The sequence below is a fragment of the Rhopalosiphum padi genome, chromosome 1 (assembly GCF_020882245.1).
Source record: "Rhopalosiphum padi isolate XX-2018 chromosome 1, ASM2088224v1, whole genome shotgun sequence".
NCBI classification, from domain to species: Eukaryota; Metazoa; Arthropoda; class Insecta; order Hemiptera; family Aphididae; genus Rhopalosiphum; species Rhopalosiphum padi.
The window spans coordinates 88,274,998-88,295,344 of NC_083597.1; the positions used below are offsets into that span (position 1 = coordinate 88,274,998).

At 25.4% G+C, this 20,347-nt stretch overlaps 2 protein-coding genes across 3 annotated transcripts in view; one reads left to right on the forward strand and one right to left on the reverse strand.

Moving 5' to 3' along the window:
- LOC132918433 (voltage-dependent calcium channel subunit alpha-2/delta-3) overlaps positions 1 to 20,347 on the forward strand; it is a 45,127-nt gene that overhangs the window by 17,694 nt on the left and 7,086 nt on the right. The window contains exons 3-27 of one of the 2 annotated variants that reach the window (XM_060979654.1): positions 478 to 588; positions 6,585 to 6,768; positions 7,007 to 7,147; positions 8,053 to 8,324; positions 8,384 to 8,494; positions 8,656 to 8,845; positions 9,851 to 9,987; positions 10,061 to 10,147; positions 10,211 to 10,291; positions 10,383 to 10,457; positions 10,536 to 10,631; positions 10,701 to 10,772; positions 11,138 to 11,279; positions 11,356 to 11,401; positions 11,491 to 11,630; positions 11,689 to 11,739; positions 11,825 to 11,918; positions 12,130 to 12,174; positions 13,247 to 13,351; positions 13,420 to 13,532; positions 13,819 to 13,961; positions 14,028 to 14,279; positions 14,376 to 14,493; positions 14,609 to 14,957; positions 16,018 to 16,222. In XM_060979654.1, coding sequence (XP_060835637.1) covers positions 478 to 588; positions 6,585 to 6,768; positions 7,007 to 7,147; positions 8,053 to 8,324; positions 8,384 to 8,494; positions 8,656 to 8,845; positions 9,851 to 9,987; positions 10,061 to 10,147; positions 10,211 to 10,291; positions 10,383 to 10,457; positions 10,536 to 10,631; positions 10,701 to 10,772; positions 11,138 to 11,279; positions 11,356 to 11,401; positions 11,491 to 11,630; positions 11,689 to 11,739; positions 11,825 to 11,918; positions 12,130 to 12,174; positions 13,247 to 13,351; positions 13,420 to 13,532; positions 13,819 to 13,961; positions 14,028 to 14,279; positions 14,376 to 14,493; positions 14,609 to 14,957; positions 16,018 to 16,222 — 3,360 coding nt within the window. Of the gene's footprint in view, positions 1 to 477; positions 589 to 6,584; positions 6,769 to 7,006; positions 7,148 to 8,052; positions 8,325 to 8,383; positions 8,495 to 8,655; positions 8,846 to 9,850; positions 9,988 to 10,060; positions 10,148 to 10,210; positions 10,292 to 10,382; positions 10,458 to 10,535; positions 10,632 to 10,700; positions 10,773 to 11,137; positions 11,280 to 11,355; positions 11,402 to 11,490; positions 11,631 to 11,688; positions 11,740 to 11,824; positions 11,919 to 12,129; positions 12,175 to 12,697; positions 12,731 to 13,246; positions 13,352 to 13,419; positions 13,533 to 13,818; positions 13,962 to 14,027; positions 14,280 to 14,375; positions 14,494 to 14,608; positions 14,958 to 16,017; positions 16,223 to 20,347 lie in introns of both variants that reach the window. The other variant, XM_060979655.1, reaches the window with a different exon arrangement.
- LOC132918434 (cathepsin B-like) lies at positions 17,780 to 20,207 on the reverse strand. The gene is made up of 6 exons (XM_060979656.1): positions 19,989 to 20,207; positions 18,913 to 19,143; positions 18,575 to 18,775; positions 18,359 to 18,506; positions 18,148 to 18,258; positions 17,780 to 18,058 (listed from the first exon to the last, which is right to left on the reverse strand). Exons 1-6 carry the CDS (start codon positions 20,106 to 20,108, stop codon positions 17,847 to 17,849), a joined length of 1,023 nt encoding a protein of 340 aa, XP_060835639.1. The 5' UTR covers positions 20,109 to 20,207; the 3' UTR covers positions 17,780 to 17,846.

The following is a 20,347-nucleotide window of genomic DNA, read 5'->3' on the forward strand; positions in this document are numbered from 1 at the left end:
AAATAAATATGTAAATATTCAAAAAAAAGTTAAAACATCAATGAATTTACTTATTTTGGAACTAAGTGCAAATGTATATAATATAATGGCCACTGAAGTCCAACTTAAAAAAATATCAACAATAAAAACAATTAGAAATTTTAAAACTAAGTATATTTTGATCGTATTAACTGTACATAAATCAAAATTTTACTTCGTTTTAAATAGTTGTATATTTTCTATAAATTAATTCATTTATTTTTTCCACTATAGTATATTTTTAAAAAGCTGTCATTTTAAAGTCTGAAAATCCATATAAAAATATTATGCATGAATAAATATCCATTATTACTTAATACTTTAGTTTTATTCAGAATTCTAATGCTTTATTTTATTGTAGTTTATAGACAAAATAAATAGATTTTGTTTTTAATTTATATTTATTTTGAATATATTTAAAAAAAAAAATTAAATATTTACTTCTGTATTTTATAATAGAAATATAGAGAGCGAGAATCTAAAGTACGAAGAAAAGACGGACTTTTACTCATTCGCGATTTGGCAGCAGAAGTTAAAAATATGATGGATATCAAAATGAATTCTGTTTTGGTGAGTAAATTAATTTTCTATTATTTTTTTAGTTTTATTTGTAAATCATATTTAGAAACGACTTACATCTAAAAATGCATTTAAGTATATTTTTTCAGTTCAACTTACCTAAATGTTTAATTTAATTAATTCTTGTATTATGTATGTAGCGTTTTCAAATTATAAACGCTTTTGTTATTTTGTTAATGGCAATACGATTATATGCCTACAATCCTTTTTTAATTCTTTCAACTTGTATACAATCAACTACCGTTATTGAAAACATCGACCTTTTCCTTAGTGGCTTGTCATCGTTAAACATACTCATACTGTAGGTACTATTATATATCGACTACGTTAACGCTATTTAAACGCAACATATATGATGAGTTTCCAAACCAATTAAAACATTATTGCACATCTCAATATGGCGTCTATATTACATCAATAAACGTTAATTAACTTAACGTTGGCTGGGTGTAAGGTAGGGTGTAATTAGAGAGCTTCAATGGGTGTGTTGGTTGGGGTCGTAACAATAAGCTTTATATTCCTCTCTCACTCTTTGTCTCATTAACTGTGTGTTCCTCTCCCGCTTGTGTGTAGATTTTTGGAACCGATTGCTCTGTCGAATGGTTTTGGCACCAAGAGATAGTCAGGAAGAGAGAGTCAGAAACACTGAGGCAGAAAGAGATAGAAATAGTCGTGGAAGAGACACTCGCACACACGTACATACAAACACAGACACAGTGCACAACTCGTCGAGGAATTTAATTAACAGGATTCGAGGTTGAAAAGGAGAACCACACCATTTTAACACCCTTAATGACTCCACACTTCCCATGCCATCTGACGAATGATATTATAAAGCACTTTGCACAGACCTGAAATCTCTCGTTTCTTTGCCATTTAATTTGCATAAGTCGTTACCAGTGCCTAACCATTATGATTTGTACGCTATGCTCGTTTTATTAACTTAATATCCTGTCAAAACAGTCTCCTAATAATAATAATAATAATAAGAAGAAGAATAATCGCAATTAAAATGGTGTCATCACTGAAGTAATCGTATCGTTATGAAATTGTGTAGTATATACAGTATACACAACATTATATTGTATACTTCTTTCTCATTTTAAGAAACCCTAGTGTATAAATTTAACCAAATAAAAACAATTTATATGTGCTTCAAACGTGTATAATCGATCTTATGTTTCTGGTAATAAACATTTAAAAATAATTTTGTAATAAAATTTTAGGACATAATATTTAAGACAACAAAATAAAATGTATACATCTGTTATACTTTTGTAGAAAAATTAAAAATAGAAACAATAATAAAACAAGTTCGGTTTATATTACTACGATAACGTATAATCCATTTATTAGGTTTAGACAAAAATATCCTGTAAAATATTGAAGTTTAATTTTATTGAACTATTCTAAATAAAAACGCTTTGCAATAATGAATTCAAAAAATAATATTCTGAAATTAATAAATAGTTAATATTATAATATAGGTACTTAATATAAACAATAATAATATTATCTCCTATAATTTATGTATAATAAAATATGATTAATATTTTGTTGTACATACATAGAAACATTCCGTTATTACTTAAAATATAATTTTCTATAAAAAAATGACTAAATTTAAGCTTTTTTATAGGTATTTGAAATTTTTCAACATTTTAAAAGTTTTTTTAGGATGTTAGTGAAAAAAATTAGGGGCAACTAAAAAGTTTAAAAACTGAATATAAGATTCCATTTATGATTGTCTTATAGAAATTTATAATATAAAAATACATAAGTATAATTTACTTTTATAGATTTCAAGTTCCACATTTTAACAAAATTGGATATTTAAATGAAATTTTTTAATTTTTTAGTTATTTTACTAACAAATAATATTATATTTAAAAAAAATTTTTAACGTAGGAACTCAAAATATATTATTATTATTAACTACCTATGCATAATAAAATTTTCAAAATATTTATATTCATTTTAAACTACTTATTCCTATTAAAACTGTTTTACAGTATGACTTTATTTATTTTTTACTTTTAAGCAGTTAATAACAAATAGGAAATAATATTATTTAACATATTATGGGTTTTATGGGTTTTGTTTTCGGTAAAAATTAGTTCAAATTTTTTTTATTACTAATATAAAAAAAAAATAATAATATGTACAAATATAAATATAATCAATACATTATGTTAAGTAATACCGTATATACATAAAATAGTTTTTATATGCAATAACTCAAATTTAACACATCCATTACATTTTACTCAATAAAAAGGTAAATTTGACACTTAATATACAGTAGAGTGAAAATTCTGTGGTTTTTTTATTATATGGAAATTGATATTATATATATATATACATCAATTGTATTATATTATATATATGAGCTGGAGAGAATATAGACACATGGCTTTTGTCTTGCTTCTTGTAAAGTATAGGATAGTTAATGATTAGTTAGCAAATATTTTTCATTATTATACTAGGTATACATTTAATAAAAAAATGTGTTATTGGATTCCATAAACTAATTTGAGTAACATAACTAAATTTGGTTTATTAAAGTATATTTAGGACTATTTTTAAATTATTTATAAAAATAATTAATGATTAAAGATTTTAAATATTTATTGAATATAGTAATTAGTATATGAGTTACCTTGCATTAAAATGTCAATCCTTAAAGCTACAAATTTAATTAAAAATAATGTAAAGAAAACATCGTTATTTAATTAAATAAATTATCCATTATTTAAACTTTAAACCCCTTAAAAATTGTAAATTTCAACATAATTAGAAAAAAGAAAGAAACCTATTTAATAAAAAACTTTTATCCTTTCAGTTTTTATTATAATAATATACTTCCTATATAAAAAGTCTTATTGTCTAAATTGTATTAATTGTCCAATACTAATTAATAGTATTGTTATACAATTTTTATTTTATTAAATTATTTTTTATTTTAATAATTGTAAATAAATAGATTATGTTTATATTTCATATTTATGTAATTATTTATGTTTTTGCTGCTTTTCAATTATTATTCTACATATTATATGCTTTTTCATTTGGATTTTTTCAAGGTAGATGTATTAATGATGCTCATTTTTTTTTTAAATAAATTCATTCATAAAAATTTAGATCTTAATAATAAAGTTATAGTCATTTTTCTTGTTGTAAAAAAAGCCTTTGATAGTATTAACCATGACTTACTACTTAAAAAATTAAAATTTGTTGGAATACGTGGGAAAGAAAATATTTTATTAGATCTTACCTCACTGATCGGTTACAAATTGTCAAAATTGATGATACCCTCTAAAAATAAACCATGGTGTCCCATAAGGGACCGTTCTTGGATCTGTATTTTTTATTATATATATATATATATATATATATATATATAATGGTTTACTGAATATTAATGTTAATTCAAAAATAATTTGATTTACGGATCATACTGTTTGTTTCATTCACGAAAAAAATATTGAAAAATTATACCATAATTAAAGCTAATAAAATATTTAAAATTATAAAGTCATGGTTCAATGATAATTATTTAGAACTAAATTTAAATAAAACTAAATATATAATCTTTAATATTCAAAATATAAATCATAATATACAATGGAAATTAAGCTTCCAAAATAGTTCTCATTTTAATTATATTTCAACTTATTATTCTCACAATAATATCAAAAGAGTTTATTCTACCAAATATCTAGGAATATATTATATTGATTCTCAATTAAAATATAACGTACATAGATTATATTATAAAAATGAGTCGTAAATTATTTTATGTTTTTAAAGATCTGCGATATATCCTCGACAGACAACAATTAAGAATTATTTCCTTAGTTCAATCATTAATTTCATTTGGTGTTGAGATTTGGGGTGCTACCTATGAAATTTACTTGAACAAATCAAAATCGACTATGAATAAAATTATTAAATTTATCTTAAAAGTTCCTAAAAGAATAGGCTATTCTAACTATTACTAAATTTATTTATAAAGAATTAAATGTCTTGGATTTTGATAGACAACTTTTTAAAAGTACTTTACTATTACATTTTAAGCATAAAATATACTTACCATCTTGAAACCATAATTATATCACTAGATTTAAAAAAATATATAAATACGATTGTTCCAAATTGTAAAAAGCAATTTGATGACAAAAGTTCCTTAAATCGTGCAATTTCACTTTGTAGACAAATGAAAATAAATATTCATCAATTCGATAATTATAACCATTTTAAACATACTATATTAAAGAAGTTTAATTTATAACGAATATATAAATGTATAACGTATATATAATATAATATTAATTAAGTATTTATAGAAATTTATTATACTAGTATTTATTATTTATTATTTAGTATATTTAATTATTTAATGAACTCACACCTTCAACACAAGCATTAGCTTAAGGAAGGTGTACAAACACTACAAACAATTAAAATTAATGTTATATATATTAAAGTATTGTATTATCTGTTTGTTTATAAAATATATATTCTATTCTATAATTGTTAAGAAATAGATGAACTCATTCAAGATACATCTTTTAATATTTCATGAATTAAAAAATGTATTTTAATTTTACAATAAAATTTTACATTTAATGTACATATTATTATCTTATTTTTTTAGGTCAAACACGACATGATTTAATATATTTAATCCATGTTAAAATATGATCTTTTAAAAATTAAATTAAAACTTGGTAAATAACTGTCAACATTTGTGGTATTATAAATTTAGAAAAATCACACTAACTGTCGTAAATGTAAACGTGATCTGGCCCTTCAAAACCTTCACAAAAACTTTACTGGACGATGCCTGTCAGCATTATCCAGTAACGATGATGGTTAGTGTAAATATTTTCATTTAATTTAAATCATCTCAAAAATTCATTGGTAGTTGTGGTAGTTATAAATGCGTGAATTCTTTTTTTTTTTTTAATAAAAACATTTTTATTATAATATGATTTTGTTGTATTTTAATAAAAATACATATTATTATATACGTTATAATAAATAAAAATATAAATTATAAACGAGATAATGATTATGTTTTATACGTTTGTTAAATTAAATGTTAATATAAACTATTATTTTATGATTTTTATTTTAATAATAATTACATCATAGTATAAAATAACTCAAACCACAAAATTTTACTTATCATATGTGTGTATGTTATTAAGGGTTAGGTAGAGGTAATATGAAACTATAAGTACTTTAAATTACTAAAAAAATTCAAACTATTTGATTCTTAATCAAAATATTAAAAATATTTAAAAACAACCACTAAATAAATAATTCATTTAAATATACATACTATAAACTATAATATTTTTAAGGCTTAATCAAAACGATAATGTTACAACTTTATATTTAATGATATACAGCTATGAAAATATGATATGTAGAAAAACTATCATAAATAAATTATAAAACAATGTGATAAATGTGATAAATGTGTACTTACATATTATATTATGTGTCACGTATAAGTAAAATATATAGGTAGTCTTATTTTTTCAATATTTATACAGGTCACCAAAGAAAGTTCAACGCACTTTTTACAAATCTAATAAACCGTTGTTGCCGAATAAAGTTTTAAAAATTACCAACCATCAACTTTGACTATTGTTTTACAGGTTTTTTCGATTTATTTCTGTCTCGAAAGTTTTGTACCCGTTTAGCAACTTTTTTCATTCCCCTTCCTTTCAGAATATTTTCACACACCACAAAAGTATAATGCCTTGAGTGTGTCCAAGACTCAAGTCTGTAATATTTTAACTTTGGAATAATAGTTTATAGTTTATGAATTTTATTGAGAACAACAGCATACATATAATATTTAAAACTTAATTGGTTTATTTTTGAACTAATTTAATAATATGTAAATATATTTTCTTAACTAAAAATATTTTTTTCTATAAATTAAATTTGTATTTGTATTCATATCTTTTTAGAGGCTAATGGAAGCTGGTGAACAATCTGCTTTAGCAAATCAAGAAGCTGCTGTAAAGAGTGAGCGCTATGTAAACGATGGATTTGAGGATTACAAGAGTCTCGAATCAATAGATCGATATGATCAATGTGCGTTTAACACTACTGTAAATTGCGTGCTGTTACAGAGCACATATGTAGATCCAGGTAATGTCTATTATATATAAAATAAATATTCATAATATTTATATAGATTATTGTAGATAACAGAAATATATTATTTAAGAGTGTATTATATTTTAATTAATAATATAAGTCAGATTATAATATTATTTATAAAGTTAATATATTATTTAAATTTTAAATAGTATCCATAAACTGTTAATATTATATAATCCAGTAAGAAATTAAAAAATTAATTTTAATTATATTATCACATTTAAAGATTCAGTTGACGAAACCATAGTTCGAGATATGCAGTGGACTGATCATTTAGATCCAATATTCGTAAGCAATTATGAAATGGATCCTGTATTATCATGGCAATATTTCGGTAGCACAAAAGGGACACTCAGAAGATTTCCAAGTAAGTGTCTACTATATACCTACCTACTGATGTTCTAGGTAGGCAATTTCACAACGTTATTGTTATAGTGTATTAGTGTCACGACTCACAAATACAAAATCAAATTATATTACATTTTGATCATGAATATCGAATACTGTAGTTTTGTTTCATTGGTCGTCAATATATTATATCAAATTTTATCATGTGGATTTCATGCACGAATAATATCCAAGTTATTCGTACTAAGCCAATAACATGGTTCTATAATACTAAATCAAATAATGTATTATATAAAAATAATTTATTTTTATTTTATAAACATGACATAAATATTTTATAGACATAAAAAATAATTATGATTCAATTACGATCTTTCATTTTTGTGATCAATCCATAACCAGAAAATAATATAGTTATTTAACATAACTTAATTAAATATGATCGAAATAAAATTAAACTAGTGCTTGTAGATACTAAATTGAATTACCCAAGACTATGATATAATATAATATAAGGATTCTTATTAAAGAAATATTTACTAAATTAAATAGTGCTTATTTATTAGCATTTAAGTCTGGGTGTTTGGTTGATTATGATCAAGCGACATAAATTTACTTACATTTTATAAGAATATTGATAAATGATCAAATTTGACTTCCATGGTCTTCTTATTTTCAAAGTCGTCCTTTTAAAGTTTATTTTAATCCTGCCCAGCTACTTTTTCTACTAATTAGATATGGTTAAAATGAATCTCTCATAATTTATGTTAAAATTTATCATAAGGTGTATTAAGAATATATTTTTAAGTACATTATATTTTAACAGCAACATTTTTAAGGGTTTTAATAGAAATATTTAATTACTAATTAGTGTAAAAAAATATTATTATTAATTATGTACATGATTTATATTTTTTATTATAGCATTGAGATGGCCTTCATATTCAGGATTATCACCATCTGCATTGTTTGACTATCGGCTTAATCCGTGGTTTGTAGAAGCTGCAACCAGTGCCAAAGATATAGTTATAATAGCTGATTTTTCAATTGCATTATCTGACTATAAACTTAGTCTTGTAAGAGCTACTACTTTAGCGGCACTTGATACACTGGGTGCTAACGATTTCGTCAATGTTTTATCTCTCGAGTCATCAAACTATGAAATTGTGCCATGTTTTAAAGAAATTATTGTTCAAGTATACCTATACTATATACGTTACTATTTTAAACAATGGCTAATTCTTTTAAATTCTAGGCTAACGAGAAGAACTTAAGAGATTTAAGATCCGCTGTGGCACAATCAAAGTTTGCTGGCAGTTCTAACTTCACTGGAGCTCTAGCTCGTGCATTCGACATACTGCATAAAGTACCTTTGAATTAATTAATTTAGAAACTTATAGTTTGATACGGGGAGGAGTTAATTTGTTAGGCGAAGATAGATAGGGCGGATATTATTATAATGGGTGAAATTCTATTCGTGTTTGCTACCAATATAATCTAAATAATGTCTTTTATGTTATAATACAGTATAATCGCACTGGTCAAGGAAGTCAATGCAATCAAGCTATATTGATAATTACTGACGGTCCATTTGGACCATATAAAGAAATTTTACAACATAATAAACCACATATGCCGGTTCGAGTTTTTACGTATTTAATTGGCAAAGATGACTCAAACTCTGCTGATATGAACTGGATTGCTTGCAACAATAAAGGTAAACTTTTACATTGCACGTGTTACGCATACTTTTAATAGGACTAATTTTACATTAATTGTTTCGTTACATAAAAATATTTAAAAAATATATAATTATACCTTGGACGAAGAACTGACTAAAAAAGCAATTTACACTATTGACAAAAAAATATTTTAAAATTTGTAATGATTGTGACTACCCGGTTAGTCAACATTTTAATTTTTAGTGTTTATGAAAAAATGTATGACAATGTTTATTTTAATATTTTTTTAATAATTTTAAGGAAAACAAAAACTTACGAGGAAGCCCGAAATAAAATTCAAATTCATATAAATATCTTAAGATTATTCTAAATATTGTTAAAAAATAATTATACATGAAAAATAATAATAGATTACTTCAAGTTATTAATGACAATATTATTTTTTAAATAAAACAAAATAAAAACAATTATTTTTTAATTACTGTAACAAAAATTTATGGCGAATCTTATATTTAATTATTCAAGATTTTTGACCAAGTATAACAGAGTATAACAATTTTATCAACGTATTTTATAGAAAAAACTGTATAAATAATATGTGATGCAAATTTCAAATATTTACGTTTATCTTATTTTAATCATAAAAAAGGTCATAGTAAATTTTGTAGAAAACTGGTATTACGAAAATTTCCCGTATTTTTTTTCTTTAAAATTTTAACTGATTAAGGAAAACTATAAAAATATTATTTTTATTTTTGATCATGAAAGTACAAACTAGATACAATTTTTCTATCGGAAACTTACCTTAATATCTTCAGAAATTGAAGCTCCAAAAGGTGAGGATAGACACACATTCGAAAAAATTATCATAAAAAATAAAAAATACCATTATAAAACTAATGCTTTCATCAATCAGCTATAAAACAAAGAGTCGAAAAATTAAAATTCTTAAATTATTTTATTCGAGATGATTATCGCCATTAATATAATATAATTTATGAATAATATACATTACAATTAATACGTTTAATATATTTCAGGTTATTTCGAACATATCGAAGACCAAAGAAATCTTCGAGAAAAAGTATTAAACTATGTTTTAGTTATGGCTAGGCCATTAATCATGTATCAAACTGATCATCCGGTTTATTGGTCACCAGTGTATCTTGCAAGCAAAGTATTTATCATTGAGCACGAACACGTCGAAAAAATTCTATTTTGTATTCTATTTTCAATTTTTACCATTTCAGGTTGACAATTTAAAAGCTACTGACACTATAGATGGCAGACTTATGACAACAGTATCTGCGCCCGTTTTTGACAGGAGAAACCATTCGGTAAATATACTGAGTACTTTTGTATGATATCTTATATATTATTATTAAACTTCATTTTGACAGGAACGAGCCGCCAATTTATTGGGTGTGGTTGGTATGGACGTCTATATTGACGACCTAAAGAAACTTGTTCCGGCCTATAAGGTAAATATAAAGTTTGTGTACGAATATTGAAGATATTTTTGATTTTTAAAATTGTTTTTATAATTAATTTATTAATTTTTTATTTCCTAAGCTCGGTGCCAATGGTTACTCCTTTATATTGGACAATAATGGACATGTCCTTTATCACCCTGACTTCCGTCCAACGGTAATAACTCGTATAATTTTATCATTGATATAACTGTGATAATTTAATAACTTTATGTATATAAACAATATTTTACAGCAATCTGATTCGGTCAGACCTCAATATAAGACGGTCGACCTGAGTGAGATTGAGTTACCGGACGTGGACACTAATAATAACACTCTATTGCTCGAAGTGAGTATTTATATTATTATTTTTTTTATATTTTCTAATTGGTTAAAATGTTTCATAAATATACTTTAGTTGAGGAGAGAAATGATTGAGCAACGGGAAGGCGAAACTACTCTAAAAGTCAAAAATCACTTGGATAATATGGTAACCAATATACAAAATTTTAAATAAATAAATTTAAATCTAAACATTTTAAACACGATATAACTCAATTACTTTTCAATTTCGAAAAATTATTATATATTATTCAATTTGTGACGTTTTATTGTAAAACAAGAAAAATAAATTGTAGCTTTGTAAAATATAAATTATTTTTTATAAAAATATTTCTTTTATTAAACAATATTTAAAACTTCGCAAATAAGATAGTGAGTTTATAACGGAATTATAATTAAAATAAAACTTTATAGAAGTTTTAAACTTAAAAGTTAAACCCACCCAAAATAATCTTCTATTAAATAAATTAAATTTTAAAAGTATTTAATTTTAAGTTTTTTTTTAATTTCCAGAGACGAGTGTCTACTAGAAAATATAAATACTTTTATCATTCAATCGAAGATACACCTTATAGTTTAGGTATTGCTCTTCCAGAAAGTTATGGAATGTATGAATTACTTGGAGAAGAAGAAATCAAGTTGACTCAATTCAATAGTTAGTGGTTAAAATATACATATATATTATATATTTATATATAGATATTTTCAATTTATTTGTATTTGTTTTTCAGTTACGGAGTATTTCAAAGGAAAAAATTGGAAAGTCCATCCCGACTGGTGAGTACATACCTTTTTCAACACTAAATTAAAATGTTATTTTACTTATATATTAATCCACGTCTCATTATTGAAACCGAATTTTACAGGGTTTATTGTGAATATAATTATGGAAATGAACATAACTTTAAAACTCCTGAGGATAGAGTGTTACATTTTTTGTCCAGAACCAAACGTCCTGGTTGGAAATGGATGTCATTAAGGTCTAGAATGCCAAAAAGAGAACCTGGTAATTATTTTGTGAATTAATAAACATTAAAAATATTAATTCTTGTGAGTATTTTCAGGCACAAGTCAGGTTTATAACACGTGGAGAAAAGAAAAAGACTCTCATTACTGTAAGTGTTTTGTTAATGATACCTATATAATAATTTTAAGTACCTATATAGATTTATTAACGAGATTTTTTTTTTTTAATTACAGGCGATAAAAATCTTTTACAATCCTTAGTATTCGATGCATTAGTCACCGATAGTCTTGAAAAACAAACAAGTCAAATATCTAAGGTTGATAAACAGTAAGTACATGGTACATTAATTATATCTTATAAATTAATCTAAAAGTTTATAAAAATAGTTTATTTTGGTTTCAAGTTTTCCTGATTTTCAAATATTCTAGTATTATTTATTTTAAATAATTCACTGAAAGTTTAAATAGTTTTCAATAAAAAAAATATATATATATAATATATATATTTATTTATAGTTTCTCAAACATTTTATTTTCAGTAAATCTACAAACGCGTTACTCAGAATGCAAAATTTAAAAAATAGGTAAAAAAAAAATAAGAAGAAACTTTTTGGCTGTAATTTTTAAACACGCATTCTAACGCACTGAAATCACAAATCACGACTGATGTCTTAATTTATTATGTACTCACAAAATGTATTATTATATAAGTTAAATTAAAACACATTAAGTATACACATATGCACCAAAATTAATAATGATTGATAAGCATGATTACTTATTTTAATTTTATTTGAAAATCGTAAGATATCATAAAATGAAATATCTGAATATTTTAAGTATGTATAATATTAAAATATATATATATATATTTACAATAATATAATTTTTCAATTTTAATTATACCGATAATTTTATTTATTCTGTAACTTTCAACACAGTTTTATTTACAGATATTTTATTTTATCGATAAAGTGTTTAATAATACTTTTTATTAATACTATCGTATGTTATAGTTACCTAATCTTGTTTTTTTGTATTAATTTTGATTTATTATATATTTGCACCTTATTTAAAAATTGCACTAACCTTGTCTACATTTTAAAGCCCAATAGCCACACTAATGGCACTTCTGCACAGGTAAAGTAGATGAAACACGTGGTGCATTCAAACTATTTGCACTGAACTATGTAGATTTTATATTTTATTAGCTCAGTATGTGACAATACCTAACGTAATTTAGGATTAATTTTCGGAAAATATGAACTTCAATCGATTTTGAAATACATATTTTTTAAATTATAATTAAGAGTTCCACCACCCTAGAAAATATTTTGAATTATTATTGCAGCGGATTTGGTAAGAGGTTTCACTTCCACATAACATTTATGTAAAAAACTTCTGAAGAAGTAACTACAATATTATCATCAATATATTTTGTGTAACATTAATTTTATCAATTTTTTTTTAATCAATTTAAAATTTAAAATTGTAATAGATGTATTAACTTTTGTAAATATTTAAAATTACGTGACTGTGGCTTCTTCAGAGTAGTTTTTGATAATATTATAAAGTTGAATAAAATATGTATAAAACATTACTGTTTCGTCCTGTATTAATTTGTAATTTTGTATACTATGTTGCACGCGTTCATAGCCAAGGACATCATATGTTTGGTGTAACACTTACGTTCATTGCGACGAGGAGTGGATTATTGAGATGGCGAGATCACGGAACAGCTAACAACAGAGGACCTGAACCGTAAGTTTGATAATTTAAAATATTATATCATTAATATAATAATTATAATTTTACACATATAATTTTAGACATTTTAGCGAAACCAATAAAAAAGCCATAGACGAAGTGTGGTATAAAAGAGCGATTGATCAACACAACATAGAGCCTGAAAGTTTTGTGTTTTCAGTGCCATTTAATTCAGGTGAATTAAATTTTTTTTCGTATAAAAAAATATTCCATTTATAATTTTCATTTATCTATTGATGAAATTGTAAACGGTAAAAATAATTATTGAAGTATTCATTTAAACGTAAACAATATTATTATTTATACAATTATTTTTTACGTCACTGGACATGCTTTATAATTTTTAAATAGTATTTGATTTTCCATTTATCCCAAAATACAACAACTATATTTGGAAAATTACAACTGAATATGTTAATGTAAAAGGATAAAAATAAATCAAAGTTATTTGACTTCTTTAGGTGCTGGACTTGATCGACCACTGATTACAGCTACCCACGCGATGTTCGTTGAAAATAAAGGTCATCGAGCGGCAGCCGCGGTTGTCGGCATACAATTTCAACATTCGTCGATCGCTTCGCACTTCATCAATATTACTTCGGCCGTACGTATTAAATTTACTACTAATGCTTACAAAATAGTTATTTAATTTTTTTATATCTTTCCCAAGTGTACCGGCATGACTGGATGCAAGAAGACGTGTGCTTCCGACGATCTCGATTGCTATGTGTTGGATAACAATGGTTTCATTATAATATCTGAACAATCTCATCATACCGGTCAATTTTTCGGCCAAACAGACGGGACTATTATGGATTCGTTGGTACAGGACGGCATTTATAAGAAGATCACTATAGTGGACAACCAAGGCGCATGCCATAGTGGTATCGAACCTGGAACCGATTCAGCGTCTTCTCTACGAGTAATCATATAAAACAGAATAATAATAACGAATATCATTATCTATCAATAAACACACAGCTCGACTAATTTACGACGCCTTTTGTTTGTTTTGCAGCCTTTTCAGCCGATTGTCTGGTTAGTAAAATGGTTATTAGGTCGTTTGGCTTGGTTAGCAATCGAAACTAACATCTATCACGTTATATTCCCGGAGTGGATTCAAGCTCAAGACGAAGGTATATATTTTATTACACCATTTATTTTATAGTTACCAAACGAAAATCTCCTGCGTCAACCCAATTTTTTATTCTAGCATTCATGTATTAAACAGAGTTTGTCATTTTTCCATAGATCCAATGTATTCGGAATACGACCTGGGCCCAGACGAATTCGTGCCAGATCAAGGTGAGAAGACTACAGATCAGAGTGACAAACCAATGACGGATGGTGACGGCGGTGATCGGGGGAGTTCTGGTAATGACTACAAAGACATGCCTCCGCATCCACCATTATATGTGCCGAGCATGAAAAATGCTGAGTACTTCAGCCCAGTGTACAATCGAACCCAACCGGGAATTACCAGAACATGTCGCAAATCAGTCGATTTGTACGTCTTGCAACCCAACAGATTGAATATGAGTGGGTCGTTTAATCCGCTCAAAGGAAAATTGACCAATTGCCACGCTACTGGATGCGAAAGGTATTATAATTAATTAGAGTATCATTACTTATATTGATATTTTGTATAACCTACTTAAATTTGTCCACGTCAAAACCATTGGTCATTGTTATATTATGTGTAGGTATATTTTGCAACGTCTAACATAATATGAAATAACCATTATTACTTCCTAAATAATTTGGTGTCTTATTATTATTATTTTCCTAGTTATACATTCTATATTTTTATGTATAATATCTGAGTTAATTAAAAAGTATTTCTAAGTTCTAGAAAGCATTATAAACTGTATAATATTGTAATAAAATATGTTTTCTATTAGACTGTGCACTGTCTATCACCATATATACCGCAGAAAAAGCTTAACTAAATAAAACGGTTATTATTTAATATTTGTCCATCGTATATTCAATAATTTTGTCGAGTTAAAATATTTATATCATCTTGAATAACAAGTTATTCATACAATTTTTCTAAGAATCTTCAGCGCGACCATTTCGGCGATAGATATTTTCGGCGCTGCCGTTTCGGCGATAAAGACAAAATACAAGCTAAAGTGAAAATTAAAAATATAAGGTTAAGTTAGTTAATATATTAAACAAAATAAAAGCATAAATTTATTTAGATAAAAACATAATAATAATAATAAAATAAACTAATACCTATAGATTAAAAAAAAAAAAACCAGTTTATGTAAAATTAATATAGTCAAGTATGTTACAATGAAAAATATTATAATTTCTCAATATTTTATTTTAATGATATATTATTAAATTTTTTTTAACTTTTTCCGTGGATTATTACCCGTTACTAAATGTTCATACTGTGTATACATATCTGCTTGTAATTTATTAATTATTATTTCTTAGAAATTTTTTTTATCTAAATAAATGTATCTATTTATTTTGTTTAAAATGTTATTAAACTAACTTAACCTTCGATATTTAATTTTAACTTAAGTTTGTATTTTGTTTTTATCACCGAAACGGCAGCAACGAAATGGTTGCGCTGAAAAATCCCATTTCTCTATCTACCTCATATAGGCAGACTTGATAAATATCAATTTCTTTTCATATTACAGGCCATTCAGTGTGCAAAAAATCCCCCATAGTAACCTAATACTATTAGTGGTGGATACTTTGTGCCCTTGCGGAAGCAAACAACTGAGTATTGAACCACAAGAGGTTCGAATGGCAACAGATGAATCTGGACAACCGGTGTTTAATTGTCAAGATCAAAATATGTTTCGGAGACGCACAGGAAAGTGCATTAACTATCATCCGGAAGTGAGTAATAATATTGTAGTATTAGTTTTTTATAATCCTTTTAAAATTGAGCACTAATTGTCCATATTAGGTATTATGCTAAACTAGAAATTTTTTTTTTTATGTTAAGTATTTAGAAATTTTTTTTTATTATTTCAACTAAGAATTACAATAATTAGGGAACGGTTTTAAATGCTCTAAAAAACAAGAAAAATATCTTAAAAAATACGTTTTAATTCACTCATAACAGAAATTTTTTAAAAATGCTCTTAAAATCATTTTTAATAATGAAAAAATGTGTTTAATTATATAAATTTGTATTCTTAGGTATTAATTATTCCATAAAATGAATATACAATATAGATAAATACAATCGTTATACTTTTACCTTGTGTTTCATAATAGCACTGTAAAATCAGGTGCTGCTTAATTGAATTATATCAATTATTATTTTAAATTGACTTGTATGTATGAAATAAACTTTGTGCTTGGAAAGCAATGTTTTCAGACATTCAGAAAAAAATGTAATTTGCATTTAAATGCGTCTCCTAATGGCTAATAATAATTATTCTCATAGTAAGGTACATTAGTACCGAAATAAATATCGAATATTGTCTAATGGGGTCTCAAATTTCGGGTTTGTATACGTAACATTTTTGATAAAATAAATTTAATATTAAATATTAAAATATTTAATTATGAAGTTTTACGAACATTGTTCGTTTAATTAAAAAACAACTTAATATTATTTTTCAATATTATTAGTTGAATATTGTACACGAGTACAACAAAAATCAATTTTTTTACACAATATCGATGAGCTGCTCTTCTTTGTATTTTTAGAGAGATAAATATATAAACTTTTGACAAGATTTGAAATATTATGTTCAGTTTATTTTGTTTTACTCGTGTTTTAGCCATTGTTTTTGTGAATAGGTGTAATATTACTCATCATGAAGTCTCTATAAAAACCATTAATTTTAAACTAACAATTAATGTTACCGTTTTATAAAATAATATTGCTGTACAGCGTATACAATAATCATAAATACGAGTATATGATATGTCGATATGATGTATTTAAGCATTTAACGTCGACTTCAAACGACGATGTTTCTTAAAACATTTATATACTCAAAATGAAGTATCCTATTTGAGGTGTACACTGTACCGGATGATGCACCATATCAAAATTGAATTTAATAATCGAAATAAAAAATGTAATGATTATTAAAGTTAAAGTTAGGTTAATAGGTTACCATTCACTTGTTGACTTAATATTATTATTTCCCATTTAATATTTAAAAATATAATTATAACTATTGTCAGTGGCGTATTTAGGATTTATTTAAGGGAGGAGATGTAATTAAAATAGTCGATGTCAAACGGCTCAAAATTATATTACCTACTGATAGAGTGATGAATAGAAAAAAACACAACTATAACCATGTAAAAATAGCTAAAAAAGGTGAGTCAAGGGGGAGATATATCTCCCTAATCTCCCATCGTAAATATGTTACTGACAATTGTTGTGTGTAAATGAAGAACTTTTTTTATAATAGCCAATAAAAAACGATATTAGAACAATAAAAATTGATTTTATTTCATCACGACATTTTTAAAATTATTTTAACTAATAATACACTTAGTTAGTTACTGGTACACCAGCAGTAGTCGAATTATCGATTCCACATTCGTTTGTGCCTCGTTGAATTTTGAAAAGTCCATTGTCACCCCAATCTTCGTTCCATGAGTTAACCATTAACCAATATGGCACTCCGTATTCTTCACCCCATCCAATCAATTTCGCGGCATGCCCTCCTAAATATGAAGCATTTTCTGATCGAATGTAGACTCCTAAAAATATTAATATTTATGTTAACGATTTTAGCAACTGCAATAAGCTATTTAAATAAGAATATAATTTATAATTAATATAAACTTACCTGACTTGTAACTGGGAAAATCATCATAAACATCGAATGATGCTTCAATGGGACCATATGTCATAACGTCCTTTTGGATACTTCCGTATGTAAGGTAATACGAGTCTCTTGCTGAAATCATAATTGCATTGGTTTAAAAACATTATATTATATTATTTAATAATTACTATTAATAATAATAATAATAATAATATATCAGAAAAAATCGTACTGTATCTGTGATCTTCATCAAAATCAAGTTCTTGATCTCCGTAACACATTCTCGTGCATCTGTGATTTTGTTCCATTGGTTTTCCAGCGCAAGTATTATTTCCTTGTTCGTCATAGGGACAAGGAGGGACTCTGTATGGTTCACAGCCCTAAAAATACACGAGTTAAAAACAAATTAACGTACACATAAGCATTTTCCTGTAGACTATCTGCTTACTTCTCCTGATTTATAATCTCCTCCGGTGACAAGACCGTGTTTCTTAAAACGTTCCCATGCTTTTATTGGGTATCCTCCATTACAGCCATATCCACACTTGTGACAGCAGAAAGTTAATTCTTCTGCAGATAATAATTGGTTGAAATCTCCGTTTGTAGCTACACATAGACGGTCAGCAAACGCTGAACTTGTAGATAATGCCTTCAAGAAAGATATTAAGTTAATAATAACAATAGCAAAAAAATAATATAAAATAATAATATTAATAATTTTATTGATATTGTACTTTCTTCTCAAATTAACTTATAATGTGTTTTATGTAATATAAATAGATATACCCAACACGATCCACAATTTCCTTGGTCTCGGACTTTTCCAATAGTAGTACAATGTTTCCACTTTTTCCTCGAGTCAAATTTCCTTGGAATTCTGCCGAGCAGATTATCGTATTCCTTGTCTTCTGATTTGTACATGTTGTAATTAAGTTTGCTTGGAATTTGTACACCTTTGGATCCCAAAAGTTTTAAAATGTGTTCTTTCGGTGTAGATGGATCAAAGTTGATACCAGCCTAATATTAAAGTAGATAAATAAAAACGACATAATTCAATACTTATATAAATATTATTATAATGAGTTAAACATTTTTAATTTTAAATATATTGGGTGTAAGAAAAGCAAAATAATATAATAATAATATATTATTATTAAACTTTTAGTGATTACATTATTCAATCATTGTATATGTATTATATAATGAATAAATATTATTTAGAACGACACTTAAATAATATTATTCGTATTTGGAATGACTTATTGTGGTAGTCATCTATTATGTTAAATTTTTTATAATGTAGGACCTATTTGACATTATTGACTAGCGGTTAGTCTATTTATGATGAATAATGAACACAGCTTAATAAAATAAATATTTTCATTTATATATTAGTAATCTTTCTATCTCATGAAATTATTAAAAATAAAAGACGTAAATTTTAAAATATTAAAGTTAAGTACCTATGTGAAATATAATTAGTAATAAGTTTATTATAATATATCGTAAGTATTCATCAATTCATAATTATAAATACGTACTTATACGTTTTATTTTATTATAAATTGGCAAATAGCCAATACTAATATTATATACTATAATATACTATATACTATAGTATACTATATTATACTATACTATATACTATATTATTATACTTATAATAAGCTTATTATAAGTTCTTAATTTTAAGCTAAATTAGTTTTTAGATATTCAATTTACTAATCAAGAATAAAAAGTGATAAATATGTGATCCAACAAAATAATTGACTTAGCAGAAAATAATCTTAACGCATAATGTTTAATATAGGTACCAAATCTAAATATGTCTAAAAATATAAAATATATGATGTAAAACTTGCCTTCCATGTTGTTGCTTTTTCGTTGATTTTGTTGATATAGTCGTTTTCCAAAAAGTATGCTTGTTCTGTCATATAGACACTGAACAAAATTACAGACAATAAAATTAATACTCTAGCCATTGTTGAAATTGTTTTGTTAAAATATATTAAAAAACAAAATTAATTTTAACGTTACCAGTCAGTGGCAGACTGCTGGTACAACCGTATAATGAGTTTAATTTTTCAAATATCCACCGTTTATATACTATCATACGCGTCTCGGAATACTCGAATGAAATATTTTCAAGTGTTATTATTATAAATCATACAAATACATTTTTTTATTTAAATAATTGCCTTTGATACACTCAGAGCTTTAT

Excerpts from the sequence above, each read along its gene's own strand:
- LOC132918434 (XM_060979656.1), bottom strand. The coding sequence starts at position 20,108 with ATGGCTAGAGTATTAATTTTATTGTCTGTAATTTTGTTCAGTGTCTAT. Across the intron at positions 19,144-19,988 it reads AAAAAGCAACAACATGGAAG|GCTGGTATCAACTTTGATCC; the intron begins GCAAGTTTTACA and ends CTTTAATATTAG. Across the intron at positions 18,507-18,574 it reads GAGATTATAAATCAGGAGAA|GGCTGTGAACCATACAGAGT; the intron begins GTAAGCAGATAG and ends GTGTATTTTTAG.